The following is a 25246-nucleotide window of genomic DNA, read 5'->3' as shown; positions in this document are numbered from 1 at the left end:
ACCCTTCTCGATTTTGTACCACATCTGTATCTCTTATTAGTAACACCCTCCCCCTAAAATAACAAAAAAATGGTATAATTAAGACTTAAATAATACCAAATTACAATCTAGCCCAATTGTTTCTGTCTTTAAGGTCTATTACCTCCTTTTAGTTCTTGTGGGAATAAATGTCTTAACTCAAAAGTAGAGATAAAAACATAACCATTTTTAAAAGAATCATTACAAGAATAATTAGAAACAACTCTACATTTTAAAAAGGCTAAATTTTCATGTTTAAATATTGCCCCTTACAATCAGGTTTTAACTGTTATTCTCCTTTAAATAGCTCAGCCTTCGAATAATGTACAACAGGGTAGGGATCCTGTCATTTTTTCCCCCACAGGGATTTTTCAAGAATTTGCTAAAAATGCTGCCAGCTGTTTTTGTCCTTTTCCCTCTGTCTCTTCCTTCTTTCACCTTTCTTTGTCCATGTCTTTCTTCTTCATCTTTTCATTCTTTTCTTATGCCCTCCTGCATTCCCCTGCCTCCTTTCTTCTGTTTTATGTTTTTCTAATCTACTAATTGAGGCTAGAAGAGCAGAAATGGGAATAGTGGCATTAGGTTTCTTTGCAGTATATGCTGTTGCTTTGAGATCAAGAAATTCTTTGATGATTCAGTCCAGTGTCTTCACACTGTGCTTCTGGGATCCCAGGGTTTTTTGTTTGTTTGTTTGTTTGTTTTAACTGACACATAAAGAAAATAAGAATTGTACATGTTAACAGGGCAACCTTTAATGGTTTGATACATGTACACATTGCACAGCATTGACATCAGGTTAAAATCTCTACCTCCTCAAATCATTTCTATTTTCATTGGTGCATTCTAGTTTTATTAGTGGAATTCATTGTTACTTACTCACATATGCATACAACGTAATTTGGCCAATTTCATTTCCCAGTAAAACTTTGAAAATTATTTCTTACAGTTTCTCAAAATGCACAATACATCTTTATCAACTACAGTCACCTCACAGTGCAAAAACACCAGTTCCTCCCATGTCCATCTAACTGTAATTCAACACCCATTGATCAATCTTTCCCCATCTCTCCCCACCTATTCTCCCTGGTCTCTGGTAATCATCAGTCTTTTCTTAACTACGGTGAGATCAACTTTGTTATATTCCACATATGAGTGAGATCATGCAGTACTTGTCTTTCTATGCCTGGCTTAGTTCATTTGACATACTGATCTCCAATTCCATCCATGTTGTTCCAAATGACAGGATTTCATCCTTTTTATGTCTGACTGTATTCTGTTCCATTCACCACATTTCCTTTACCCATTTGCCAGTTGATGGATACTTAGGTTGTTTCCATTTCTTGACTAATATGAATAGTGCTGCAATAAGCATGTAAAACAGATGTGTCTTTGACATACTGATTTCATTTCCTTTGGAAATATAGCCACTAGTGGGATTACTGGATCATGTGGTAGTTACATATTTATTTTTTGAGGAACTTCCATATTGTTTTCCTTAATGGCTATACTAATTTACATTCACAACAACAGTATGCAAGGGTTTCCTTTTCTCTACCTCCTTGCCAGTATTGATTCTCTTTAGTCTTTATTATAATAGCCATTTATTTATTGGGGCAAGGCTATATCTCATTGTGGTTTGATTTGCATTTTCCTGGTGACTAGTGATATTAAACTTTTTTTTAATTTCTATTGGCCATTGGGATATCTTCTGTTGAGAAATGTCTACTTAGATTTATTGCCCACTTTTTTTTTTAAGTTCTCTATCTCCAACTGTCAGCTCTATGGGAGTAAGGAACACCCACTGCTTTTTTTTTTTTTTCAGTTTTAGATGGACACAATACTTTTATTTTTATGTGGTGCCGAGGATCTAACCCAGTGCTTCACACATGCTAGGCAAGCATTCTACCACTGAGCCACAACCCCTGCCCAAAGTCTAGACTTTTTTTTTTTTTTGTATCAGATATTGAACTCAGGATCACTCAACTCACTGAGCCATATCCCCAGCCCTATTGTGTATTTTATTTAGAGACAGGGTCTCACTGAGTTGCTTAGCACCTCACTTTTGCTGAGGCTAACTTTGACCTCACAATCCTCCTGTCTCAGCCTCCTGTGCTGCTGGGTTATAGGCGTGTGCCACTGTGCCCTATCGCCCACTTTAATCAAGCTATTAGTTTTTTTTAATTGAATTTTTGGAGTTCCTTCTATATTCTAGGTAGTAATTCCTTGTCAGATGCACAGTTTGCAAATATGTCTCCCTTTATGTAGATTCTCTCTGTGCTCTGTTGATTAATTCCTTCACTTAGCAGAAGCTTTATAGTTTGAAGTAATTTCCATTTTTGCTTTTGTTTCCTATATTTGTGAGGTCTCAACCAAAAAATGCTTGTCCACTCCAAAGTCCTGAAGCATTTCTCCTTTTTTCATCAAGTACTTTCATGTCTTACATTTAAGTCTTCATTTTTTTTTAGCTTATTTTTGTAACAGGTAAGAGATAGGGGTCTAATTTCAGTCTTCTGCATGTGGATATTTTTCCAGCACCATTTATTGAAAAGACTGACCTTTCTCCAATGTGTGTTCTTAGCACCTTTGTCAAAAACCAGTTGGCTATGGAAGCATGGGTAGATTTCTAGGTTCTCTCTTCTGTTCCATTGGTCTATGTGTCTGTTTTTATGCCAATACCATGCTGTTTTGATTGTTATAGCTTTGTAGTATGTCTTGAAATCAGGCAGTGTAGTGCCTCCTGATTTGTTCTTTTGTTTAAGATGACTTTGGCTATTTGGAGTTTTGTTTGTTTCCATATTAATTTGAGGACTGTTTTCTCTAGTTTTCTGAAGAATATCATTAGTATTTTGATAGGAATTGCACTGAACCTGTAAATCATTTCATGCAATACAGACATTTTAACAACACTGATTCTTCTAAGCTGTGAACACAGGATGTCTTTCCACTTTTTGTCTCTAATTTCTTTAATCAATGTTTCAAATTTTCATTGTAGATATCTTTCATCTCTTTGGCTAAACTTATTTCAAGACTTTTTGAGGGCTGGGGATGTGGCTCAAGCGGTAGCATGCATGCGGCCCGGTTTTGATTCTCAGCACCACATACAAAGATGTTGTGTCCGCCGATAACTAAAAAATAAATATTAAAATTCTCTCTCTCTTTCTCTCTCTCTCCCTCTCTCACTCTCTCTTTTAAAAAAAAGGACTTTTTGATAGCTATTGAAAATGAGATTGCTATCTTGATTTCTATTTCAAATAATTCATTATTGGCATAAAGCAACATTACTGATTTTTATATATTGACTTTCTATCTTGCAACTTTATTGAATTCATTTATTAGTTCTAAAAGTTATTTGGTTAGATCATGTCTTCTGGAGACTGACAATTTTATTTCTTTTTTTCCAATTTGGATGTCCTTTATTTCTTCCTCTTGCCTGCTTGCTCTGGCTAGGACTTCCAAGACTATATTGGCTAAAAGTGACTATATTGGCAACTTTGTCTTGTTGTAGATCTTAAAAAGAGAACTTTCAGTTTTTCCACATTCCATATATTGATGAACCACATCCTCAGCCCTTTTTATTTTTGTTTTAATACAGGGTCTTGTTAAGTTGCAGATGCTGGCCTCAGACTTGCAATTCTCCTGCCTCAGTCTCCTGAGTTGCTGGGATTACGGTTGTGTGCCACTGTGCCTGGCTACCCCTTATTATTTTATAGTGACTTTCCTTTTCTCTTTTTACTGCTTTTGATTTAAAGTCTATTTTATTTTATATAAATATGGCTACTCCTGCTTTCTTTTTGATTCTACTTACATGTCATATCATAGCAATCTCTTCACTTTCACCCTATATGTGTCCTTAGAGGTAAAGTGAGTTTCTTGTGAGCAACATATATTTGGGTCTTGGGTTTTTTGTTGTTGTTGTTGTTGTTTTCTTTTCTTTTTTGCTCCAGACACTGTATGTCTTTTAATTGGAGAATTTAATTCATTTATGTTTGAGGTAATCACTTTATAACTTGTATTCTAGTATTTTTGTAATTCTTTATTTCTCCCTCTTTTACAGTCTTCCTTTATGGTTAAGTGATTTACTCTATCAGTGTGTTTTGATTCTTTGCTTTTTATTTTGTTTTGTCTATTATAGATTTTTGCTTTGTGGTTACCATGAGGCTTACAAAACATAACTTTTGATTATAATAAGTTATTTTTAATTTTTACCAACTTAAAGAACAGAACAGAACCAAATACAAAAGAACAAGAGAAAATATACTACTAAGAAAAGTACACATTCACAGCCCCCTCCTTCTCCCATTTAAATTTTTTGATAGCCCATTTTACATCTTTCTATATTGCCTATCTCTTAACACATTAATGTAGTTATTATTTTTCAACATTTTAAATTTTAGTTTTTATGTTAAAGATATGAATGGTTTAACACCATACTTACCATATGAGAAAATATGAGAACATTCTGAATTTGTTTATGTACCCTTACTAGTAGGTTTTTTACCTTCCCATTCATACTCTTACTCATTAATGTCTCTTTATTTCAGTTTTAAGAACTTCCTTTAGCGTTTCTTGTGTAATAGATCTGGTAGTATTGTATTTTCTCAAGTTTTCATTTGGGAATGTCTTTATCTCTTCTTCATTTCTAATGGATAGATTTGCTGGGTACAGTATCCTCAGAAAATACTTTTTTTACTTCTTTTTCCTTCAGTACTATGAAAATCTCAGGCCACTCTGTCCTGGTCTACCAGGTCTCTGCTAAGAAGTCTGCTGTTGAGTAAATTGGGAGACTCCAATGTGCTGTTTGTCTCTCTTGCAATTTTGAGAATCTTCTCTTCATCTTTCACCTTTTAGAGCTTGATTATAAAATACCTTGGGCTAGCCCTGGTTAAGTTAAATCTGACTGATAACTTTTAACTTTCTTGTACTTGGATATTTGTATCCTTCTCTAGGTTTAGGAAGTTTCCTGTTATTATTTCTTCGAGTAAGCTTTCTACCCCTTCAGCATTTTCAAGTCCTTCTTGAACACCAATAACCCCAGATGCCTCATCCACAGTTACTGGCCTTGTAGTTACACTGCAAGATTCTACCTGGCCCTAGGCAGATGGATGAACCAGCCTCAAGTTCCTCTGTCATACCTGTGGCCACCAGAGCTGCATCACATCCTGAGCCCACTAAGACCAACACAAATTGGGTAGGAGCAAGGCTCACTCTATGGGCTGCCTATTGATGAGGTGGACTTGTGGCCTATTCTGCCATTAGCTAGAACAGAAATACAATAGACTGAGGCCATGTATCTTCCCCTGGCACTGGAGCTGTTCCAGAGGCTTCCTCTGCAGGCAGGCCTGGGGATGAACCCACCAGGATCTGCCTGGTGTTAAGGTTCACCAAATTGGGCTGGGGATGTGGCTCAAGCGGTAGCGCACTCGCCTGGCATGCGTGCGGCCCGGGTTCGATCCTCAGCACCACATACCAACAAAGATGTTGTGTCCGCCGAGAACTAAAAAAAAAAAATAAATATTAAAAAGTTCTCTCTCTCTCTCTCTCTCTCTCTCTCTCTCTCTCTCTCTCTCTCTCTCTCTCTCTCTCTCTCCCCCCTCTCTCTCACTCTCTCTTTAAAAAAAAAAAAAAAAAAAGGTTCACCAAATTAGCACTGAGGTCTAGGGCAAAGTCTTGTACTTACACCCTCTCCTGTCCACGGTGAATGGCATTTTGCAGCACATTATACTGCCCAAGGTTGAGGTAGTGTTGTGAAGGTTGTCCCTTGGCCACTAAGACTGTCAGTAAGCTGTAACACCTGAGTCTCATAGCTGCAAAGGCCTGCACAGTCTCAGGGGTATTCCGAGGCCCATACCACAGATGGCAGAGAAACAGGCCAAAACATGAGTCTTTGCCCCTGGGATGTAGGTCTTTCTGGTTCATGGGCAGTTCTAGGACACTGTCTGAGAGCACTGCCCTCAGAAAATAACTGGCTAGCCGAGTTAGGTGGCACACGCCTGTAATTCCAGTGGCTTGGGAGACTGAAACAGGAGGTTTGCAAGTTCAAAGCCAGCCTCAGCAAAAACGAGGCACTAAGCAACTCACTGAGACCCTGTCTCTAAATAAAATACAAAATAGGGCTGAGATGTGGCTCAGTGGTTGAGTGGCCCTGAATTCAATTCCCAGTATCCACCTACCTCACCCTACCCCAAAAAAAGAAAAGAAAATAGCTGCTGTCTGAGACTGGTGGTGGAAGACACCAAGGCTAAATTAAACTAGGTTGTACTTGAGTCTCATAGCTGCAGGGGCCTGTACAGTCTCAGGAAGAGGGTAGGTGTACCCCAGTTTCATTCTACGGCCAGAGATGATGCAGGCAAAAACTCAACTGATTGCCACCTGATGCTGGGGCTGACGCAGAGGCTCTATCTAGGAGTTGTGGCCTGTGAATGAGGTCTTCAGTTTCTAAGAGGTGCTGGGTCTCACTGCAGTGGGCCTGGCACTGGAGCTTCAACACAAAGCCCTGTGCTAGCTTTCATGCCCTGTTCCCCAAGAAGGGAGTCCTGCTCCCTGCTCTGCTGCTGGAGATTGGAGGAAACTTAGTGGAGACAGTCTGCCTAACAATTCGTGGAGTTCAGTCCACAGGTATTAGTCTGGCAATAGGGGCCATGGTCACTGGTTTCACCATGGTGGGCCTGGTACTGGGCTTCAAGTTGAAGACCTCGAACATGGTTCTCTCTACTTCCCCCAAGGGGGAGGCACCTCTTTATGTGCCTGACTGCTTAGAATTGGAGGAGAGGTGACACTTTCCTTCCTGCCTTCTTTAGTATGCCCTTTCATTTTGTACTAAAAGCAAGGCCTAGAGTCTCTCATCTGATTTCCTTGGCTCTTGTGAAGGTAGTTTGGTGCATGAATAGCTGTTCAGCTTGGTGTTCTGTGGGGAGACGTCACTGGAGGATCTTACTCATCTCCATCTTGGGGGTGGGGGGCCTGTGCACAGCAAGCACACAAGAGCGAACATATTGAGGAGCAGATCCAGCACCTCCCACATGTCAGGCAAGCGTTCTACCCCTGAGCTGCATCCCAGCCCTCAACCACCATCTTGCTCTGCCACACCAGGTTCTTGCTTGGCTCTGCTATTGCTTCCATCAGAAAAAGTTCCTCCTTCACCTTTTTATTGTAACCTTTAGACTGAGGTTTAAAACTCCATATTTTAAAAGGGTTCTATGTGGCTTCATTTCCTAGCTTGAAAACCACTGGATGATGTCTAAATGTTCTACATTCTTGGACTATGATTCTAATTGTTGTCAGAGTCCAAGAAGCAATTTTAAAAGAATGTTTTCTTCCCTCAGATAGCAGTGAAATCATACCTAACCCTGTTAACTAGCCCTGACTTTCAGCTTTTGTTTTACATGATCTTTGTAAAGTCTCCTACTGCTTTGTGTCTTAGATGTCTCATCTGGAAAATGAGGAGCTGAGATTCATTAGACTTTAGATCTAGATCTAGATCAGAGACTAGACCCTTCTCAATTCTGAGGATCTAAAATTCCACGATTTATATGTCATTGCATTTATCTTGATTTTCACATTTTCAAAGTAATCATATTGATGGCAATTTAAATAAAGAGTAATAAGTCATGTTAAAATAATTGTGGAAAATTACATTGCTTTTTGTTGAAAAAAGATAAAGATGCTTGGAAATATCACGCTACCCACTGTGAGCCTGGCTGGAATCCCTACAATCGTAATTGCTACAAACTTCAGAAAGAAGAAAAGACCTGGAATGAGGCTTTGCATTCTTGCCAGTCTGATAACAGCACATTAATAGACATAGCTTCATTAGCAGAGGTGGAGTTCCTTGTAAATCTCCTTAGAGATGGTGAGTATCTTTGCCTTAGGTTTAAGAAGAATGAAACATGATGCAGTAACTTTTTTAAAAAATATTTTGTTAGTTGTAGTTGGGCACAATACCTTTATTTTATTTATTTATTTATTTATTTATTGTTATGTGGTGCTGAGGATCAAACCCAGGGTCTCACACATGCAAGGTGAGCGCTCTACCACTGAGCCACAACCCCAGACTGCAGTAATGTTTTATTAGTGGAGTTGAAAAGAAATTTAAGCCATTTAAAAGTGTTTTGGGCAGATTTATTTAAAGGTTCTCAATAATATTCAGGAATGCAAATTAATTGGATTTTTACTAAATGCATGTTCAGAAACTTTGTAACATCTCCACATACGCCAAATATGATTAGATGGCTTTTAATTGTTTTAGGGGTAATATCACTTTCTGAAACTTCTAATGCAAAATCTAAACCTATGATTTAGTTTTATGGTCATCATGTAGTATAGTAGTTGTGTGCTGGTCATGTAAAGGGAATTCCTTAAGCAAATAATTAAATGAAATAATTTCAGGCAGTGAGAAAGACGTAACTTATTTGGCATGGTGATTTTCAGGCAATCTGTCATGTGCAGGTTCTGGGCTTTCAGCCTCTACTACCTTCAGCCCTTCAGATCCAGTCTGCTACTCCCTGTCCTATAGTTCACAGGAATCCTGCTGGAAAACATTGAAATCATTCATTTCAGTTTTCAGTTTTTAAAAGTGAAAACAAACCCAGAAACCCCCAGAACTCTGCTTTGATGACCTTTTGAATGTTAGGTTTTGCTTTGGCATGAAAACACAAATCTTCCTGTCATTTTCCCTAATCCTTTCCATTTGGGATTAAAAGAATCCTAAGGCTGCCTCTGTGTCCACAATGACACTTAGACATTTCTTAACCACCTGGGGTCTCTTTATCCTATCTAGGCTGTCACGCTTTGTTATTTTTCCAGAAACCCATTGCTCCCATTTTATTTTTTTTTTTCATATTTCTTATTGGTGAGTTATAATTATACATAATAGTGGGATCCATTGTTACATACTCATACATGCACAAGATACAACAACATAATTTGGCCAATTTAATTCATGTAAGAGCTTCTGTTCCTTTTCTCCTTTGTGTGGGATGAGGGGATGAAAAAGGGAAAAATATTAAAGGTAGATATCATTACAAGTGCTTTTTCTCTTAAATGTGCCCTTTTCATAATCCAATCAACCTACCATTTTTTTCCCTTTCTCTAGGCAGAAGTTAAACCAGATTTTCAGGTCTATTTTACTCACTATAATAGGAACTAGAGTCCAAGGAGTCTGTCTTGCTTTGGTTTTGTCATTGTGATGGCTTTAGCTCACCCTTTGCCTCACTTAAAAGATCTTGAAGCAGATCTGAATATTGTGGGAGGGGAAAGTTTAGACAGGTATTTATATGAAGCTTAAACGGGTTTCTTCACATGAAGCAATCACATGTAAAGTAGTATGTTTTGGTAATAACTTCAGTGCATTATCACCTTTGCAAATAATAGAATCTCTTAAGTAATTTACAATTGTCTCTTACAGAAAATGCATCCGAAACATGGATTGGTTTGAGCAGCAATAAAATTCCAGTTTTCTTTGAATGGTCTAATGGCTCCTCAGTCATCTTTACTAATTGGCACACACTTGAGCCCCGGATTTTTCCAAATAGAAGCCAGCTATGTGTCTCAGCAGAGCAATCTGTAAGTTGATTCGTTTTTCTCAATGCTCATGTTGCTGGACCTGTGTCAAGGATCTCCTATGCCTGGGACTTGGGCCACATCACAGACCCAGACACTTACTTCTGTGACACCTTTATTGTTGTGTACTTAAGGCCTGCATAACATATGCAGTCACAATTATACATGTTAATGCAGTGCCTCTGAGTTCCTTTGGGGGAAGGAGAGACAGTGACCTCCTAAATCTTTGCCATAGGTCTGACTCTGCTGAAATCCACCACAGTTCCTGCTCCTATAGTAGAAACGTTATTGACTCATTGGTTTTGATATAATTAAGATGACCTTCATTTCCTATTGACTGACAAGAATATTTCACTTAGCTTTTTTATAGAACAGGAGCCAACATTTAGATAGATAGTATTATTTCAAAAGAGTGAGGTAGGTTTTCTCCTCTAAGTGGGATATTCTGTAGACCCCTTTGTAACAGCTTATTTCCTTAAGTAGTAGGTATACAAAAATCAACACTTATTTTCGTCAAGTAAGCCTTAAAATGAAATACTCGTTATATGTAACTAGTTACCTAATCATGATTAACACCTAAATTTGAATGTGAAAGCCTAGGAAACCACTCATTCATCCATCTATCTATCCAACAGTCATTAAGCAACTCTGGTATGCCTGACTATTCTATAATTGGATGGTTTGCTGGAGGATTCCATGGGGAGGGACAGTGCTGCTCTTACAGGTGAAAATGTCAGCTCTTGACAGAGTATGCTTCTGAAGGTCACGGAAGGGCTCCATATTCCCCTAAAATTCCGTATACCTGAAATACCAACTGAAATTTGAATTGTGTGGTTTTAATCTAAAGTTCTGACTTGAATTAAAATAAAAAAATCATTTGGAAAATTAAAATTTTAATCTGCTGGCACATATTATACTATTATTAATGAGGAATCTGAGAACAGCCGTTGGTAGGGCTGGGAGAAGACAGCCTGTTATATAAAGAGCTGAGTGATGCTCTGAAAACTTAGTGATGGAGAAGGACTTTGGGGGTTGAACATGAATTTCAACCATGTGAGGATGATTCACAGTGGCTTCCAGGCATTTCCCCAGCATCAAGTTTATACATAAAAGCAGCAGAGCCTTTGATTTAACACTTAGAAGTGGTTGGGAAGAGAAAGCGGCACTCTCAATCAATCAGAGGGATGACTCCATCCATGTGCTTCTCAAGACATGACCTTAGACGGGCAACATCACCATCACCTGAAGCCTTTTACAATTACAAATCCTCAGGTCCCACCAGACCCACTGAATGAAATATCTGATCAAGGGCTACAGCCATCAGTGTTTCAGGAGTCCCTCCAGGTGATTCTGTTACACACTAATGATTTTGAACCATACTCTATCCCATCTTTTTATAAGAAAATTTGAGAGCAGCTTAACGCAAAGCCAGACTGACCCAGATATCAATCCTAGCTCTAATTTTTTTTTTTACTGACTACAGAACTTTGTGCAAAGCATCAAGCCTAATCTTCAAATTAGAATAATTGCTACCTGATAGAAACATTGAAATTCATGAAAATCACCCAACATTAGGTCTAGTACACAGCAGCAACCAAGAAATATCAGTTGTATCCTCCCTCCTAACCCGTTTCTAAATTGCAGGCATCAAAACTGTTGCATGCTGGAGAGAGAGTGAGGCTTCCCATCCCTGGAGGGGCTGCTGACCCTTTCCTAGGCAGGGTCCTGAAACATGGCCCCACTGGAAACACTTGCTATTAATCAGATATTGGGTCATAATAAGGGGTATTGCCCACAAGCATGAGCACAGAGTGTATTCATTCTTCATAACATTTTCTCCCATAGGAGGGATATTGGAAAGTCAAAAATTGCGAAGAAACTTATTTTTACATTTGTAAAAAAGCAGGCCATGTTCTTCCTGATGCTGAATCAGGATGTCAAGAGGTAAGTATGGGTAACACTGCAATTTAGGTACAGGGTCTACATAGGTAGAATAATATATCTGCCCTCAATTTAAAGTAAATCTCTGCCCTCCCCACCTTTCCTTTCCCTTCCCTCTCTTGGCTCTCCATTCCTCCTCTCCTTCCCACCCCCTCACTCTCTTTCTCTCTCTTTCTCTCTCTTTCCTGAGTGTGGGATACTTTTTACAAACCAAACAATTCCCAGCTAGAGGCACCTGAAGGATTTACAACCCTGAGAGAGATCGTTGTCTTGCTGTGCTCTTTGACCCAAGACTACTCTTTTTTTCCTTGAGATAAAAAATGTAAATGATCCTGTTGTGCCATCTGTACAAACAATGGCTGTGGCACGATGCCTCCTCTCACACATGGTTTTCATAGTTCTCAAATGGGATGTCAGAGAGAAAGCAAATGCGTTCCTTGGAGTCACCGTGAACTTCGGCACCCAGCATCTTGCCTTCTTCTTCCCCTTCTGAGACTTAAATATTGGAACAGAATAAAATAAAGGAGAGGAGAGCATGCTTGTGATATATTCTTTATTTAGAAATGCAATAATAAAGATACTTTAATATAATAACAAAGTATTTTAGATAGTTTAAATAAAAATATGTAATACTTTAGGTTTTAAACCTAAAAGGTAGAAAATTATCTCTTTAAAATTTCTTGACTATTTACTGCCCTGAGATAAAATTGCATTTAAAAATCGACCTCTCAGTGTCCTCAGCATATGGACCCATGTTCTCTCTCCTTCCCCCTGCCCCCTCCCTCTTTTTCATCGGAAATTTTCATGCTACGTGTTATTCTCAAAAATTTTCCAGGGGCTGGGGCTGTAGCTCAGTGATAAAGTGCTTGCCTCGAATGTGTGAGGTACTGGATTCGATCCTCAGCACCACATAAAAATAAATAAAGATACTGTAAGTTCATCTACAACTAAATAAATATTTTTTAAAAAATTCCCAGACTGATTTTTATGTAACTCCACTTTAAATCTTTTCTTCTTTAATCCAGTTATTTATGTTCAAACTAAACAGTGATCCATCTCTGCAAAAACTGTATTCCATTTGTTAATGAATGCTTATATAAACTACATCTTCAAACTCCAGATGGACAATATATGTGCCATAGCTGACATGTCACCAAACAGTTTATCTAAGGACTCCAGTTCCTGAATTAGTTATAGCTGACCACTGACCTAATCTCTATCTTATGTGGCTTTCAAGGCAACTCCACATGTTTTATTTTTTTGCTGAATGAGCAATCAACTTCTTATACAAAAAAGCAGAATGCTCTATGTGAACTTTACTGCTTCCCTTTTCTGTCTAGAATTACCAGTATTTCAAGATTCTGAGTTTAGGGCTAGTTCTTTTGTTGTATGAAAAATATCCTGATAATTTTTTGCTTTACATCAGCCTCTGAGTATGGTTTCCAATGATTCCTTTCTTTTAGCCATTTGTTTTAATGGAACTCTCTAAATAGTGTCCCCTTGCAACATGAATTTACAAAATCAGTCTTATTCAAAGCCAAAAAAACAAAGTGATTTATTTTTTCCTCTGAGTCACCTTTTGGGGATTGGACAATATAAGCAAATGCTTCAACATTATTACCCTCATCCTTTCATTTAGAAATGAAGTGGCAGCTAGAGTATACAAAGGGTGACTCTCCTGTCACTCTCCACTCTTCCATTATGTGGACAAGGGCTTGCAGTGCAGAGGTTTTGTTCTCCTGGTTACTACTCAGCCACTTCTTTTTACCCTCCCTTTTCTTGAGGCTGTTCAGTTCTTGGATTTTTGTTTTGCTAAGCTGCCCATGATCCAAAAACTGCTAATAAAGAAGGAATAGTTGGTTAGAAAGGTCAAATTGTCAGCCTCCCTCCACCTGTCCTTCCAGGAACAAAAGCAGTCTAACCTCCCTGCCCCTGGCCCACAGAGTGCTCACAGGGGTCTCTCTGGAGCTGTCAGTTACACAGAGAGGATCAGGAGTGAAGTAGAGGGGAGTGAATTCAGAGCAGACCCTGAACGGCTGGATGTGGGTGCCATGTGAACCACATCATTTCATGAAATGTTTTGAACCAAAATATCAGATTTCTAAATTAAGGTTTTCTTTAATTGACAAGACTGAGACCTTTCCAAGAAATATTCTAGAAAGCATTTTATGCCTCATCAAAAGCAGGTAAGCATTGGCATGGCACAAAGTGAAAGGTATTTTAAAACTGGTGAATAAGTAAAAAGAAAAAAAAAGGCACATTTAAGCAATGTGGTTTAATAATACTGAAACAAAAAGACCTAAAATAATTCACTTGAAATATAATGAATGTATGACTCCTGTATTGTGTGATTTTAAAGAACAGAGTGACCCTAACTTGCTCCTAGGGCTAAGCCATAGAGCAACATATTTGTCTTTTTTGTCTGAGTGTCAAAATTAGCTTTCTTCCTCTCTAAAAGGCCAGACAGTTAATTTAGGAATATAATCTTTGTCATATATATGTATATATACATTTTTAGCCATTCTTTATTTGGAAGTATCATATCGAACTAAGACCATCCTCAATTGCACCAGAATTGGGTTCCAGGCTCAGCTGGTCCACTGGTTGGTGATTTTATTTAAGTCCCTAAGCTCAAAGAGATAACACAAAACAATCAATATGAAAGAAAGTTGAAAAAAAAAAAGACTCCAATATTATCTAGACACTTTTCTTCTTTGCTCTTACTGATTTCCTGGCTCTACTCTAAGATCTCTGCCTGCGTTGATTCTTTCTGATTCACAATAGCCCGATGAATATTACACTATAGCATTTTACAGAAGAGAAAACTAGATGTGGAGACATTATACTTATTGAAATTCATTCAACATTAATAGATAAAGTCACACTGTGGTTGGATCCAGAGTTGGGGTTCTTTTGTTTGCTATGTTTTCCCCCTTTATTTTCATTTGTGTCAAAGTTTTTGCATTTTTAAGTTAATTAAAATTTCTAGTTTGTTCAGATAATTTTAAAAGTGTCAAAGTGGCTATAGCTATTGGAACCACCAGATAGGAGAAATATAAAGATAGACAAAATTCAAGGAGATTTGAGTGAGTCAGAGAAAAAAGTTATATATATGAGAAGATGCAAAAAAAGACCTATGGGTATTTAATTAAAATAAAACACATTGTTAATTTCCCCTTTTCTTGTTTAAGGGATGGGAGAGACATGGTAGATTCTGTTACAAAATTGATACAGTCCTTCGCACCTTTGACCAGGCTTCCAGCGGTTACTACTGTCCTCCTGCACTTGTGACCATTACAAACAGGTAAAATTAAAATTTTCTAGCAGAAACATTACTATTCTTCAATGTGAGGTTCTCTTGGGATGATAAAATCTAACCATAATCAGAGCTTCTTAAAATGTAAAGTGTGCTGTAGAGTAGGGTATTCAATTACCTAAAGCATTTATGGAGGTGAATTTAAATCTTCTGATGTTATTTCTAAATTGATTTTTGAATGACAAATAGTAAAATTTAAGATGACTTGTACTTTCCACAAAGATTTATTAATTACTAGCTTTGCTAATATATTCGGTTGTATTTAGGCTTTTATCTTCTAACTGCTTGTCATGGAAAACAAATATTTACCAAGTATTTTTTAAACACAATATGTGTAAACTGCATGGGGTCTTTCTTTAGCAGAAAAGGAAGTGTAGTGAAAATGTGGATGGTATTCAAATACCTCACCATTGCTGCTTAGGTCTATTTTGTTTAGACTTAGACTTCTTTGTGCACAGATGTCTTCCTGATCCTGCAGAGGGTTGTGCCTTTTTACTCTTCATATTATTTGCAGCATGCTACTGGGGATAAAAAGTGCCATAACAAAGGTGACCTCCTGTCACAATCAATGTCAAGGACAGTGAGGGCTGGAAGGCCAGTTTCTCCATGCTTAAAACAGAGCAGCAGGATAGAACTCTTCAGTGGTTCCACAGGAAAGACACCTGCAAAACAAGTCTCTTGCTTTTGTGCCAAGGCCATTACCTTTGAAAATATCCACTGAAAACTGCATGTGGTGGTACATACCTGTAATCCCAGCTACTTGGGAGATTGAGGCTGTAAGATTACTTGAACAAGACCAATCTGAGCAATGAAGTGAGAGATCTGTATGAAAAAAAAAAAATCCACTGACTACCAGGAAATAGGAGAACTGGTGCTTTGGTTTTGTCTAGAGACTCTTCATGCATCTGTCTACTTTGGAGAGAGACCTTGTATGCTTTCTCTGTTGTTCTCCCTTGATTTGGAAATCAACATTCTTAGTCACCAGTGTTTTTTCTCTTCTCTCACCCTCTTTCTTTCCTCACTCCCTCCATCTGTCCTGGAATCTTTTCCAGTATATACTCCAAAAAATGCACAAGAATGTGCATGCATGTGTGCAGAGAAATGGATTAATACACTGGGGAATGGGTTGACATCATGTCACAGACTAAATGACCTTCTTTAGGGTATAATGCTACCTTTGATGTATCTCAGCATTAGTTTTAGTTCTGCCTTTCCCCCTCCCAGGTATAGATACCAGGCAGAAGGAAGCCTTTATCCCCCCAACTTTCTAGGCAGCTTCCACAAGCACCTTGGATCAGAAGTCCCAAGTCAGCAAGTCAACACTGGACATAAAAGGAGCTTGACCAATGAAACCAGGGTCCTCTGTTCATTATAATTAAATTGTTCTGTATTGAAGAAAATAAGTATAATTGTTTCATCTATTTTTATGTCTCATTCTTCCTTTTCTTTTTTAAATTTTTGTTTGCTTAATGTTCATTGAGGTCCTGTCACATACCAGGCATGCTGTTAATTACTTTTTATATGTTATCTGACCATGAAAAAAATTAATAGTCAAGAGTTTATTTAAAAAGTATTTATTGAATGCCAATATAATGCACCCTATTAAACAACGACAAGATATTAGGTAGATCGATGGATTGATCGATAGATAGATAAATGGTATAATTGTCCAGTGCCTTTTGCAATACAGCAGCTGACGAAAGAGAACACAGACATGTGGAACAAATGAAGAAGATGGAGTAACAGGACAAAGTGATGAACTCAAAGTCACATTATAGATTGTTCACAGTGCCAAAGTGACCCTAGCTAGGGCAGAAATCAGCCTTAGGGTTCAGATGCTTCATATTCTACCAATGCTTTGGGGACCTCATGCAAATGATGAAAAGTGTCTGGGGGAAAAATCTGTTTTGTTTCCCCAAAACTGGATACAAGTGTATGTTGTAAACATGATTTTTTTCTTTGCTTAACTACATTCAGTAGCCTACACTCAAGTGTGTTCCAACTCTGAAGCAAAATTATGGCAGAGGTAAATTTGATTTTAATCCCTATTTCGGCTACCTAGGCCTGTCCAAGTTGCCTTGTACTGACCACCAGCCCAGTTGCTAACCATGCCTGCAGGACCACCTCTGAGCAAATGTAGCCCTTCCAGGTCAGTTAGCAACAAGTACACTACCTGGCAAACAAGACCACATCCAAAGCAGGATGTTGGAAAAAGGAAGAACGCTGGACTCTTGGTCTTTATCCATCTAGACCCCATGAGGCAATAAACCGCTCTTTGAGTAACACACATGTTGGAATGTTCTCCAGCAGTATCTTCTGTCTAAGAAGGCTGGACGGTAGATGGAAAGCCTCCTCAGACCCAGGGGCATCCACTAGCCTTGGTAATCATTTTCTTCCATTACTGATTTCCTGTTTGAGTTGAGACATTGCTATCACTCTTCAGCACCCAGGCTTGTAGTTGCTAATTGATTTTCCACTCTTCTGCACAATTGAGTGACAGGTTTGATGGGCACAATTAGAACCACCTGCTACAAATTACTTATTTCTTTTGTTATCCAGCAACCACTCTTGCTCTAGGACTTTTTAACACTTTGTGGAATAGAAAAAGTCAGAAAAACAGACCCTTATTACTAAGTAACAGATTTTTATTTACTGGTGTACTATTACAAAACCTTTTCAGGCCCAGTGACTTTGCTGCTAATCAGAGCAGGAATGCAAAACTCCAATTCCAAAGTTACCATAGATAATTGTCTAGGTGCTTGTATGTTGAAATCTTGATCAATCAGTTATGGAATATTTAGCAATAAAAATAATACAAATGATATTTGATTTTGTGAAGCTTGCCAGAGAGAAAAATCCTGCAATGTCTCACTTTTTTCTGTTTAAATATGCATTATACTCAAGTATTTTTAAAGTTTTGCCATTTTCCTGCAACTGCCTTATCCAAAACACCCTAGCAGTTAACTTTTGTGTGTGTGTGTGGGTGTAATACACATAGCAGAAAATTTACCATATAAACCATTTTAAGTGTATCATTCAATGGCATTAAGTGCATTCACATTGTGGTACAGCTCCCACCATCTCCATCTCCAGAGGTTTTTCATCTTCTCATATTGAAACTCTGTACTCATTTTAAAAAACTCCCATTTCCCCCTCATCACCAACTCCTGACAACTACTGTTCTATTTTCTGTCGCAGTAAGTTTGACCACTCTAGATTCCTCATGTAAGTGAAATTTTTTCCTTTTGACTCTGGCTCATTTTACTTAGAAGAATGCCATCATGGTTTATACATGTTGCAGCAAACATCAGAATTTCCTTTGTTTTTAAGGGTAAGATAGCCTGATATGTATATACCACATTTTGTTGACCCATTTGTCCATCAGTAATTATTTGGGTTGCTTTCACCTTTTGACAATTATAAATAATGCTACCTTGAACATGAATATACAAATTCAAGTCCCTGCTTTAAATTCTTTGAGTATATACTCAGAAGTAAAATTGCCAGGTCATATGATAATTCTATTTTTAATTTTTTGAGGAAATGCCATACTGTTTTCCATAGTGGCAGCACCATTTTACACTCCCACCAGTAGTGCACAGGGTTCCAAAGTCACCACACTCTGGCCAATTTGTTATTCTCTGGTTGTTTTGTTGCATTTTGATAATAGCCATGCTACTAGATATGACATGGTGTTTCATGGAGGCTTTGATTGCATTTCCCTGAATGAGCATCATTTCAATATTGGCCATCCGTATATCTTATTTAGAGACATTTCTATTCAAATATTTTGCTAATTTCTTAATTGGAGTGTTTGTTTTTCTGTCATTTAATTATAGAAGTCATTTATATATCTGTATATTAATCCTATATCAGATATATATTTGAAAATATTTTCTCCCATTCTATGGGTTGCCTTCTCACTCTATAGTGCTTTTAATGCACAAAAGTTTTTCATTTTGATGAAGCCAAATTTATCCATATCTTATTTTATTTTCTACACTTTTGATGTCATTTTCAAGATATAATTGCCATATACTGTCGGGAACCCCTCTGGAAATACACACCCTTAAGTCCTAAGCAAGAGATACTAAACATTGTTGTGCCCCTCAGTAACTTGGGCTTTACCTCCGCTTGGGTAAAGAGGCGGGGCTCCAGGAGTGGGCATTACCCAGTGGGGTTGAGTTACACTCACCTGTCCCTTTGTAATCCTACCCCTTGCTTCCTTTGGACGGCTTCTCCCCAATAAAATAGGGTTCCAGGCATGCTCATTCTCTTTCATGCCTGACTTGCCTCTTTTGTGGGATCTGGGTCAGAGGAGACTTCAAAGAACCCAAAGAAAAGGTATCTCTCTGTCTCTGTGTGATTATTTCGTGCCAGCCCAGTTCATCTGGAGTGACCCTGACTGGTTTAGTCATGTGTCACAACAATATACAATATCACAAAACTTTTCCCTACATTTTCTTCTAAGAGTTTTAAAATTTTGGGTTTTATGTTTAAGTTTTTTATTAACTTTGAGTTCTTTTTTTTAATGGTATAGGAATCCAATTCATTCTTTTGCAAGTGTACATCCAGTTTCCCCAACATCATTTATTGAAAAGACTGACCTTCTCCATGAATGATCTTGAACCCTTGTTGAAAATCATGTGACTATATATGCAAGAGTTTTCTCTGGGCTTTCTGTTGTTCCATTGATCTATATGTCAGTCTTTGTGTCAGTACCACAGTTTTGATTACTGCACTTTGTAGTATGTTTTTTAAAATATAGTATAGACTTTATTTGGATTCTAATTGTAATAAGTTTTGAAATCAAAAAGTGTGAGACCTCCAACTTTTTGCTCTTTTTTATTCTTTCAACTATTCAAGGTCCCTTGAAATTCCATATGAAATTTAGGATTACTTCTATTTCTGAAAAGAAAAATTATATATATGTATGTAGGATATATATTAATATAATATATATAATCATTGGGATTTTGATAGGGATTATTTTGAATACATAGATCATTTGGGATAATATGGACATAGTAATAATAGTAATCCTTCCAAGCCATGAACATGGGAATGTCTTTCTGTTTATTTGTGTTTTTAATTTCTTTCATCAGCATTTTGCAATTCTCAGTGTACAAGACGTTCTCCTCTTCTGCTGACTTTATTCTTAAGTATGTCATTCTGTCAGGTGCTATCCTAAATGCAATTGTTTTCCTAATTTCCTTTTTTTGGACTATCCATTGTTATAGAACACAGCTCACTTTTGTGTGTTGATTTTGTATGCTGTAACTTTGCTGACTTCATTTATTAGTTCTAATAGTTTTTCTGTGTGTACAAAAAAGAAGCTATTTTTTTAAAGGCACGTTTTAGTTATCCACTTTAAAGTAATACAATAAAGAAAATCTCATTAGTAAAAATTAAACAGACTAAATAGACTAAAAAGTGACAGTGCTCCTTCACCTACTGTCTATTCTCTTCTCTTCCCCAAAAGGAACCACCACTAACAGCTTGGAATTTGTTCTTCTAGGTTTATTTCTTCTGTCTATATTAAGTCTACATTTGTTTTCTAATAGTTTGCAAGAAACAATTTTCGAAAATTTAACATTCCTGGTTATTACAGGAGGCCACCAGAAACTTGTGACAACAATGATCGTGATGCGTGTCTCCATCTTAAAACCATTGATAGTCTATTTCCATTCTTCATTTACAAGAAGGAGAAAGAAGCTGATCATTTTCATATTTTTCAACAACAAAGTCTGTTATTTCAAATGGCATAGAAAATGTTGATAATTGTGTAATTGGGAGACAGCAAATTGCAGTTACTTAGTTCAAAACCAAGTCTTTCCAGTGAAATCTTCAACTTCTCACACACACACACACACACACACACACACACACAACCACTATTTTTTAAATTTCATTTGCTAACAAGTAAAGCTATACTTTCTATGTGTTACTTTTGTTTTTAATTCATTTTGGATAATACAAACACAATCATTATAGTGCTGCTGTCTGCTACGTGCTGTGTTGTTCATAGACAAGAAACCTTTTTTCCAATTACATGCCAAATTTTTTCCAGTTAGCCATCACTGCTAAATGATGAAGAAACATAATGTTCACTTATATATTAAGTAAAAAGTACCTCCTCTTAAAGTATGTACTTTTAAAGTGCAAAATTCTTATTCTGAAATGAAAAAAATTTATTAATGCATATTAAAAATATGCTGCTATCTTTAAATTGCATTTTTAAATTAAAATGTAATGTTTAGCACCGTGAATAATTTTTTTGCAAACATAATGGAACTTCAAGATGTATTTTTCTTGTTTACATTGAAAACACAAGTGATTTCTTAACTTTTTCTAAGGCATTAATTGGAAAAGTTAATTTCTTTCTGATTGCAAGAATTATTCTCCTAGAATATTTGATTTTGTAAGTAGGTGCACATAAGCAAAATATTTTACCATTTTTTTTAAGGTGACAAATAGATTTTACTTTATTCAGTTCCTAGAGATAGCATGCTATCCTGGTTCAAATAATAATACGGAAGAATGTACATTATATTTGGTTATTTTTGTTTCCTTAAATCCCAACAACATTTGAATTAAACAAGCTCAGCAAATCAGACAAAAAGACCAGATAATACAAAACTCTGGAATGTTCTCTTATGAATAATTCTAAATCACAGGGTTAGAAAAGCCTCTGAAAGATCATCTTCTATATTACTGTAAGGCAGAGTTTTGTTTTTTGTTTTTTGTTTTTACCCTATCAGTGTTTGAAATAGTGAGTGGTAAAGAATATAAAATGACCTCTTGCTTCTTTACCAGCTGGAAACTGATACTCGAGACATTAGACGCTATTATCCAGATTTAATATCTTCATATTGTTTAGAAAAAAAAGAAATTTTTTTAGATTTTTTTAATTGTTTAGAAGAAAGACACATTTGTCACATTTCTTTACCTTTTAAAACTGGATCAAGAAAACCAGAGTCTTGTTTTGACTTGAAGGCTTTAGGATTTAATGTATGAGTATTATATACACTACTTCAAAAATACACTTGCCAGTTCAAAAAGCCGAAGGTTTCTATTGTTTCAAGCAATGATAAATAGAAATAAAATAACAAATCAAAGGGGACTAAATAGATCTACAACCAACAGGGAACACAAGCAATATGTTGTCATGAATAATGATACCCGAGGCCAAGTTCACAGACAAGGTCATTTCCCTGCATTATCTGATAAATGCCATAGTATAAGGTAATGGAAAAACCAGCAACACCCCCAGACTAAACACCGGCACAACAAGCAGTGCCTGATCATCGCACCCGTGGTGCACAGTGCCTTGCTGGCCTCTAACACAGCAATTTCCAGCACCATGTGGGGACAATAACCATGCCATGCTGCCTCGGAGGGATCAGGAAAGCAGACCATATGTTATGACACACAAACCAACAAAGTATAAGGAAAATTATGACAGCATCCAGGCAGCATTCAGCTTGATATACCTTCTTTCTGAAGCACATTTATGTAAGGTTCTGCCCCTGTGTGTAATTACAAAAGAATTTGTCTAACTTCAAATGGGTGCTATTTAGACTGTTAATAAAGTATTTGCAGAAAATATTTACTAAAGCATGAAGAAAACCCATGAGCTCTGCAAAGATGCATACCACGGATGTTTTTAGTCACTAAACATTTCTAGTGGTGTCACTTCAAATTTTACTTCTTTCTGTTCTTCCCCGCCCACCCCACCCCCCTTATTTCCTTTGTGACACCTCTGTTTTCCAATGATCCCACTGCTTTTACTTCCCTTAGCAAGTTAAGAATGCATGGAAATTTTTAAAATCCAAATAGTATTTTAAAAGTCTAATTTGCTTTCTCATTGTGTTCCTGGGTAACTTCATCAGGACTTCATTTCCCATTGACTCAGCAGAGCTGGCCAGAAGTCACCACTGTTGGAAATTCCTTCTAACTTTATATATTTTGAAAATAGATTTCTCAAGACAGTTTCAAAATTTAGCTTTAAATTCTTATCAGGTATGCATTGGCGTTTTCTGTGTGAATGTATTCATGCTGGAAAGGAAGAATTGCCACCAATCATTGAACACTAATTCATTCAGCTGTTTGGGGAAAATGCTAGTGGATGTACTGGCTTGTAGTAGCTCCTTCTGCTTGAATTTATCATCAGTGAAAATGCACATTTGAATAAGCCAAGAACTCCATGTGCCTGTGAACAAACTGATTAGGGAGACACACAGTTACTACTCAGATTCTTTTCTCACCAAGCAAGTATGGTGAGTGGGTGTGTGTGAACTCTGTAGTGTTAAACACTCATTCAGAAAAATGTACTATCCTCTTCCTCCTCTCTCCTGCCAGCCCCTACCTCCCTGCACATTATGGCATGGTGTGTGGTATGTGGCCTAAACACAAAACAGGCCCCATCTTACTCTAAGAAATGTATGGTTCACTACATGGACTTTCCCACCTACACTCTGAAACCAAAGTCAGCCTCTGCTCCTTGAAACAGTTTCTTAACGATTTGAATATGAGATTCTCCCCAAAAGCTCTTTATGTTAATGCAGTAGGTGAAATGATTAGATTATGAGGGCTGTAATCTAATCAGGCTATCCTCCTTTGATGAACTAACTGGGTGGTAACTCTAGGAGGGTGGGGCATGGCTGGAGGAGGTGGGTCACTAGGGGGCGGAGGTGCTGGAAGGGTTTATTCCCTGTGTCCCCTTACCACTCTCTGCTTCCTGGCCACCATGAACAGACTCTATCCATCATGCCTCCATTACGCCTCTGCCATGATGTTCTGCCTCACCCTGGAGGCCCAGAGCAATGATATCTGTCAACCATGGGCTGAACCTCTGAAACCATGAGCCAATATAAACTTTTATTCTTCTAAGTTATTCTGGCTGTTTATTTTGGTCACAATGATAAAAGGCTGACTAACACACAGTTATAAAAGTCTATAAGAATGAAATTCTCCTCATGTATTTCTGGAAATTACACTGATATTTGGCATTTATTAGTAATGTTCAGTATCTTTGTGTATTTTCCTGCTCTGTGTTCTAAAGAATTAGCAAGAAATGCTTACTCTGGTGCCATTCTGTGCACTTCATTATGTTTTAATGAGATTTTTTTATTGCCTAGAAACGTAATGTAACCATTTCCTTTTCCCCTTTTCAAGGTTTGAACAGGCTTTTATTACCAGTTTGATCAGTAGTGTGGTGAAAACAAAGGACAGTTATTTTTGGATCGCTCTGCAAGACCAAAATGACACAGGAGAATACACTTGGAAGACCACAGGACAGAAGCCTGAGTCGGTGCAGTATACACACTGGAACGCACATCAACCCCGTGAGTAGAGAGGGCTGCAGCACCTACTCCCCGTCACTTTTTTCCTTCTCTTTTATTGGTTCCAAATCCCTTCCACCCCTTGGTCACCTCTTTTGAGTCTTCCTTAATGTTTTCTTACTGCCTATGTTAACTAAAATGATCACCCCGTTTGCAGGGGGTAACATATAGTCAGTTTCTAACATAGAGTCCACATGCAGCTGTATGATTTGGGGAAGTCACTTAATCTCTCCATATATTTCCTCATTATTAAGGATAGCAATAGTATCTACAGAATTACTCTGAGGACTAAGTGAAATATTACACAGTTCCTGCTTCACTGTAAATCATAAATACTAGTTCTTACTGCAGAGAAAGAATGTGTAGAATTTTTTCTAAAGCTACATAGAATATAATATCATGGTTATCCTGTTAGGATTCCTCACCCATACATTCTAAGATGTGGGGCCTCCTCTGTGCTGCACCAGCCACCAAGGTGAGCACCCTGGAAAATCCCAGGACCCTACAGGAGGGTCTGATTGTTGTCTACACGCTTATATTTCCTCAACATTTATGAGCCAGATTTAACTGTTTAAAAAAGATTCCCTAGACTTCCTGAGGTTAAAAGAAAGAAAAGAGAGATCAAAGAAAATCCATTTACAGTCTCTCTGTTGAACACATGGTTTAAGTATTTGTACTTTTTGAAGACTTCCAATTCCCAGCCCTGCATGTAAGAAGCTTAGAAGTTGCCGTGCCATCCTAACAAGCAAAGAGCTGAACAAACTGAGAAACCAAAATTCTCCTTAGAGCCACCAAAGACATGAGATCACAGAGCAAACCACTGCCCCCAAATTGGAGAGAGAGACAGAGGATACGGAGATCACAACTTACTGGAAGAGAAACTGACCAGCAGAAACCTCCCCTCAATCCAGTGCTGGGCTTAGAAATCCTGAACTGCAATGGATGAAGTTGCTGGAGGCTCAGCGTAGACAACTCTGAGAGTAAAACTCCAGGAGGGCCCGGGTCACAGGAGACTCACACACTTTCATAGCTTCTTCCTCTTGAAACTCTAACAGGTCCTCACAGTGAG

At 37.6% G+C, this 25246-nt stretch overlaps 1 protein-coding gene across 1 annotated transcript in view; it reads left to right on the top strand.

Annotated features, from left to right (window-relative positions):
• PLA2R1 (phospholipase A2 receptor 1) overlaps window positions 1-25246 on the top strand; it is a 113505-nt gene that overhangs the window by 32739 nt on the left and 55520 nt on the right. The window contains 5 exon segments of the mRNA XM_081260883.1: window positions 7673-7867; window positions 9422-9579; window positions 11422-11520; window positions 14709-14821; window positions 24011-24180. Coding sequence (XP_081117009.1) covers window positions 7673-7867; window positions 9422-9579; window positions 11422-11520; window positions 14709-14821; window positions 24011-24180 — 735 coding nt within the window.

Source organism: Spermophilus citellus (assembly GCF_964194105.1).
Source record: "Spermophilus citellus genome assembly, chromosome: 11".
Taxonomy (NCBI): Eukaryota; Metazoa; Chordata; class Mammalia; order Rodentia; family Sciuridae; genus Spermophilus; species Spermophilus citellus.
The sequence above is the reverse complement of the archived record's forward strand: the minus strand, read 5'-3'. Positions and strand labels throughout refer to the sequence as shown.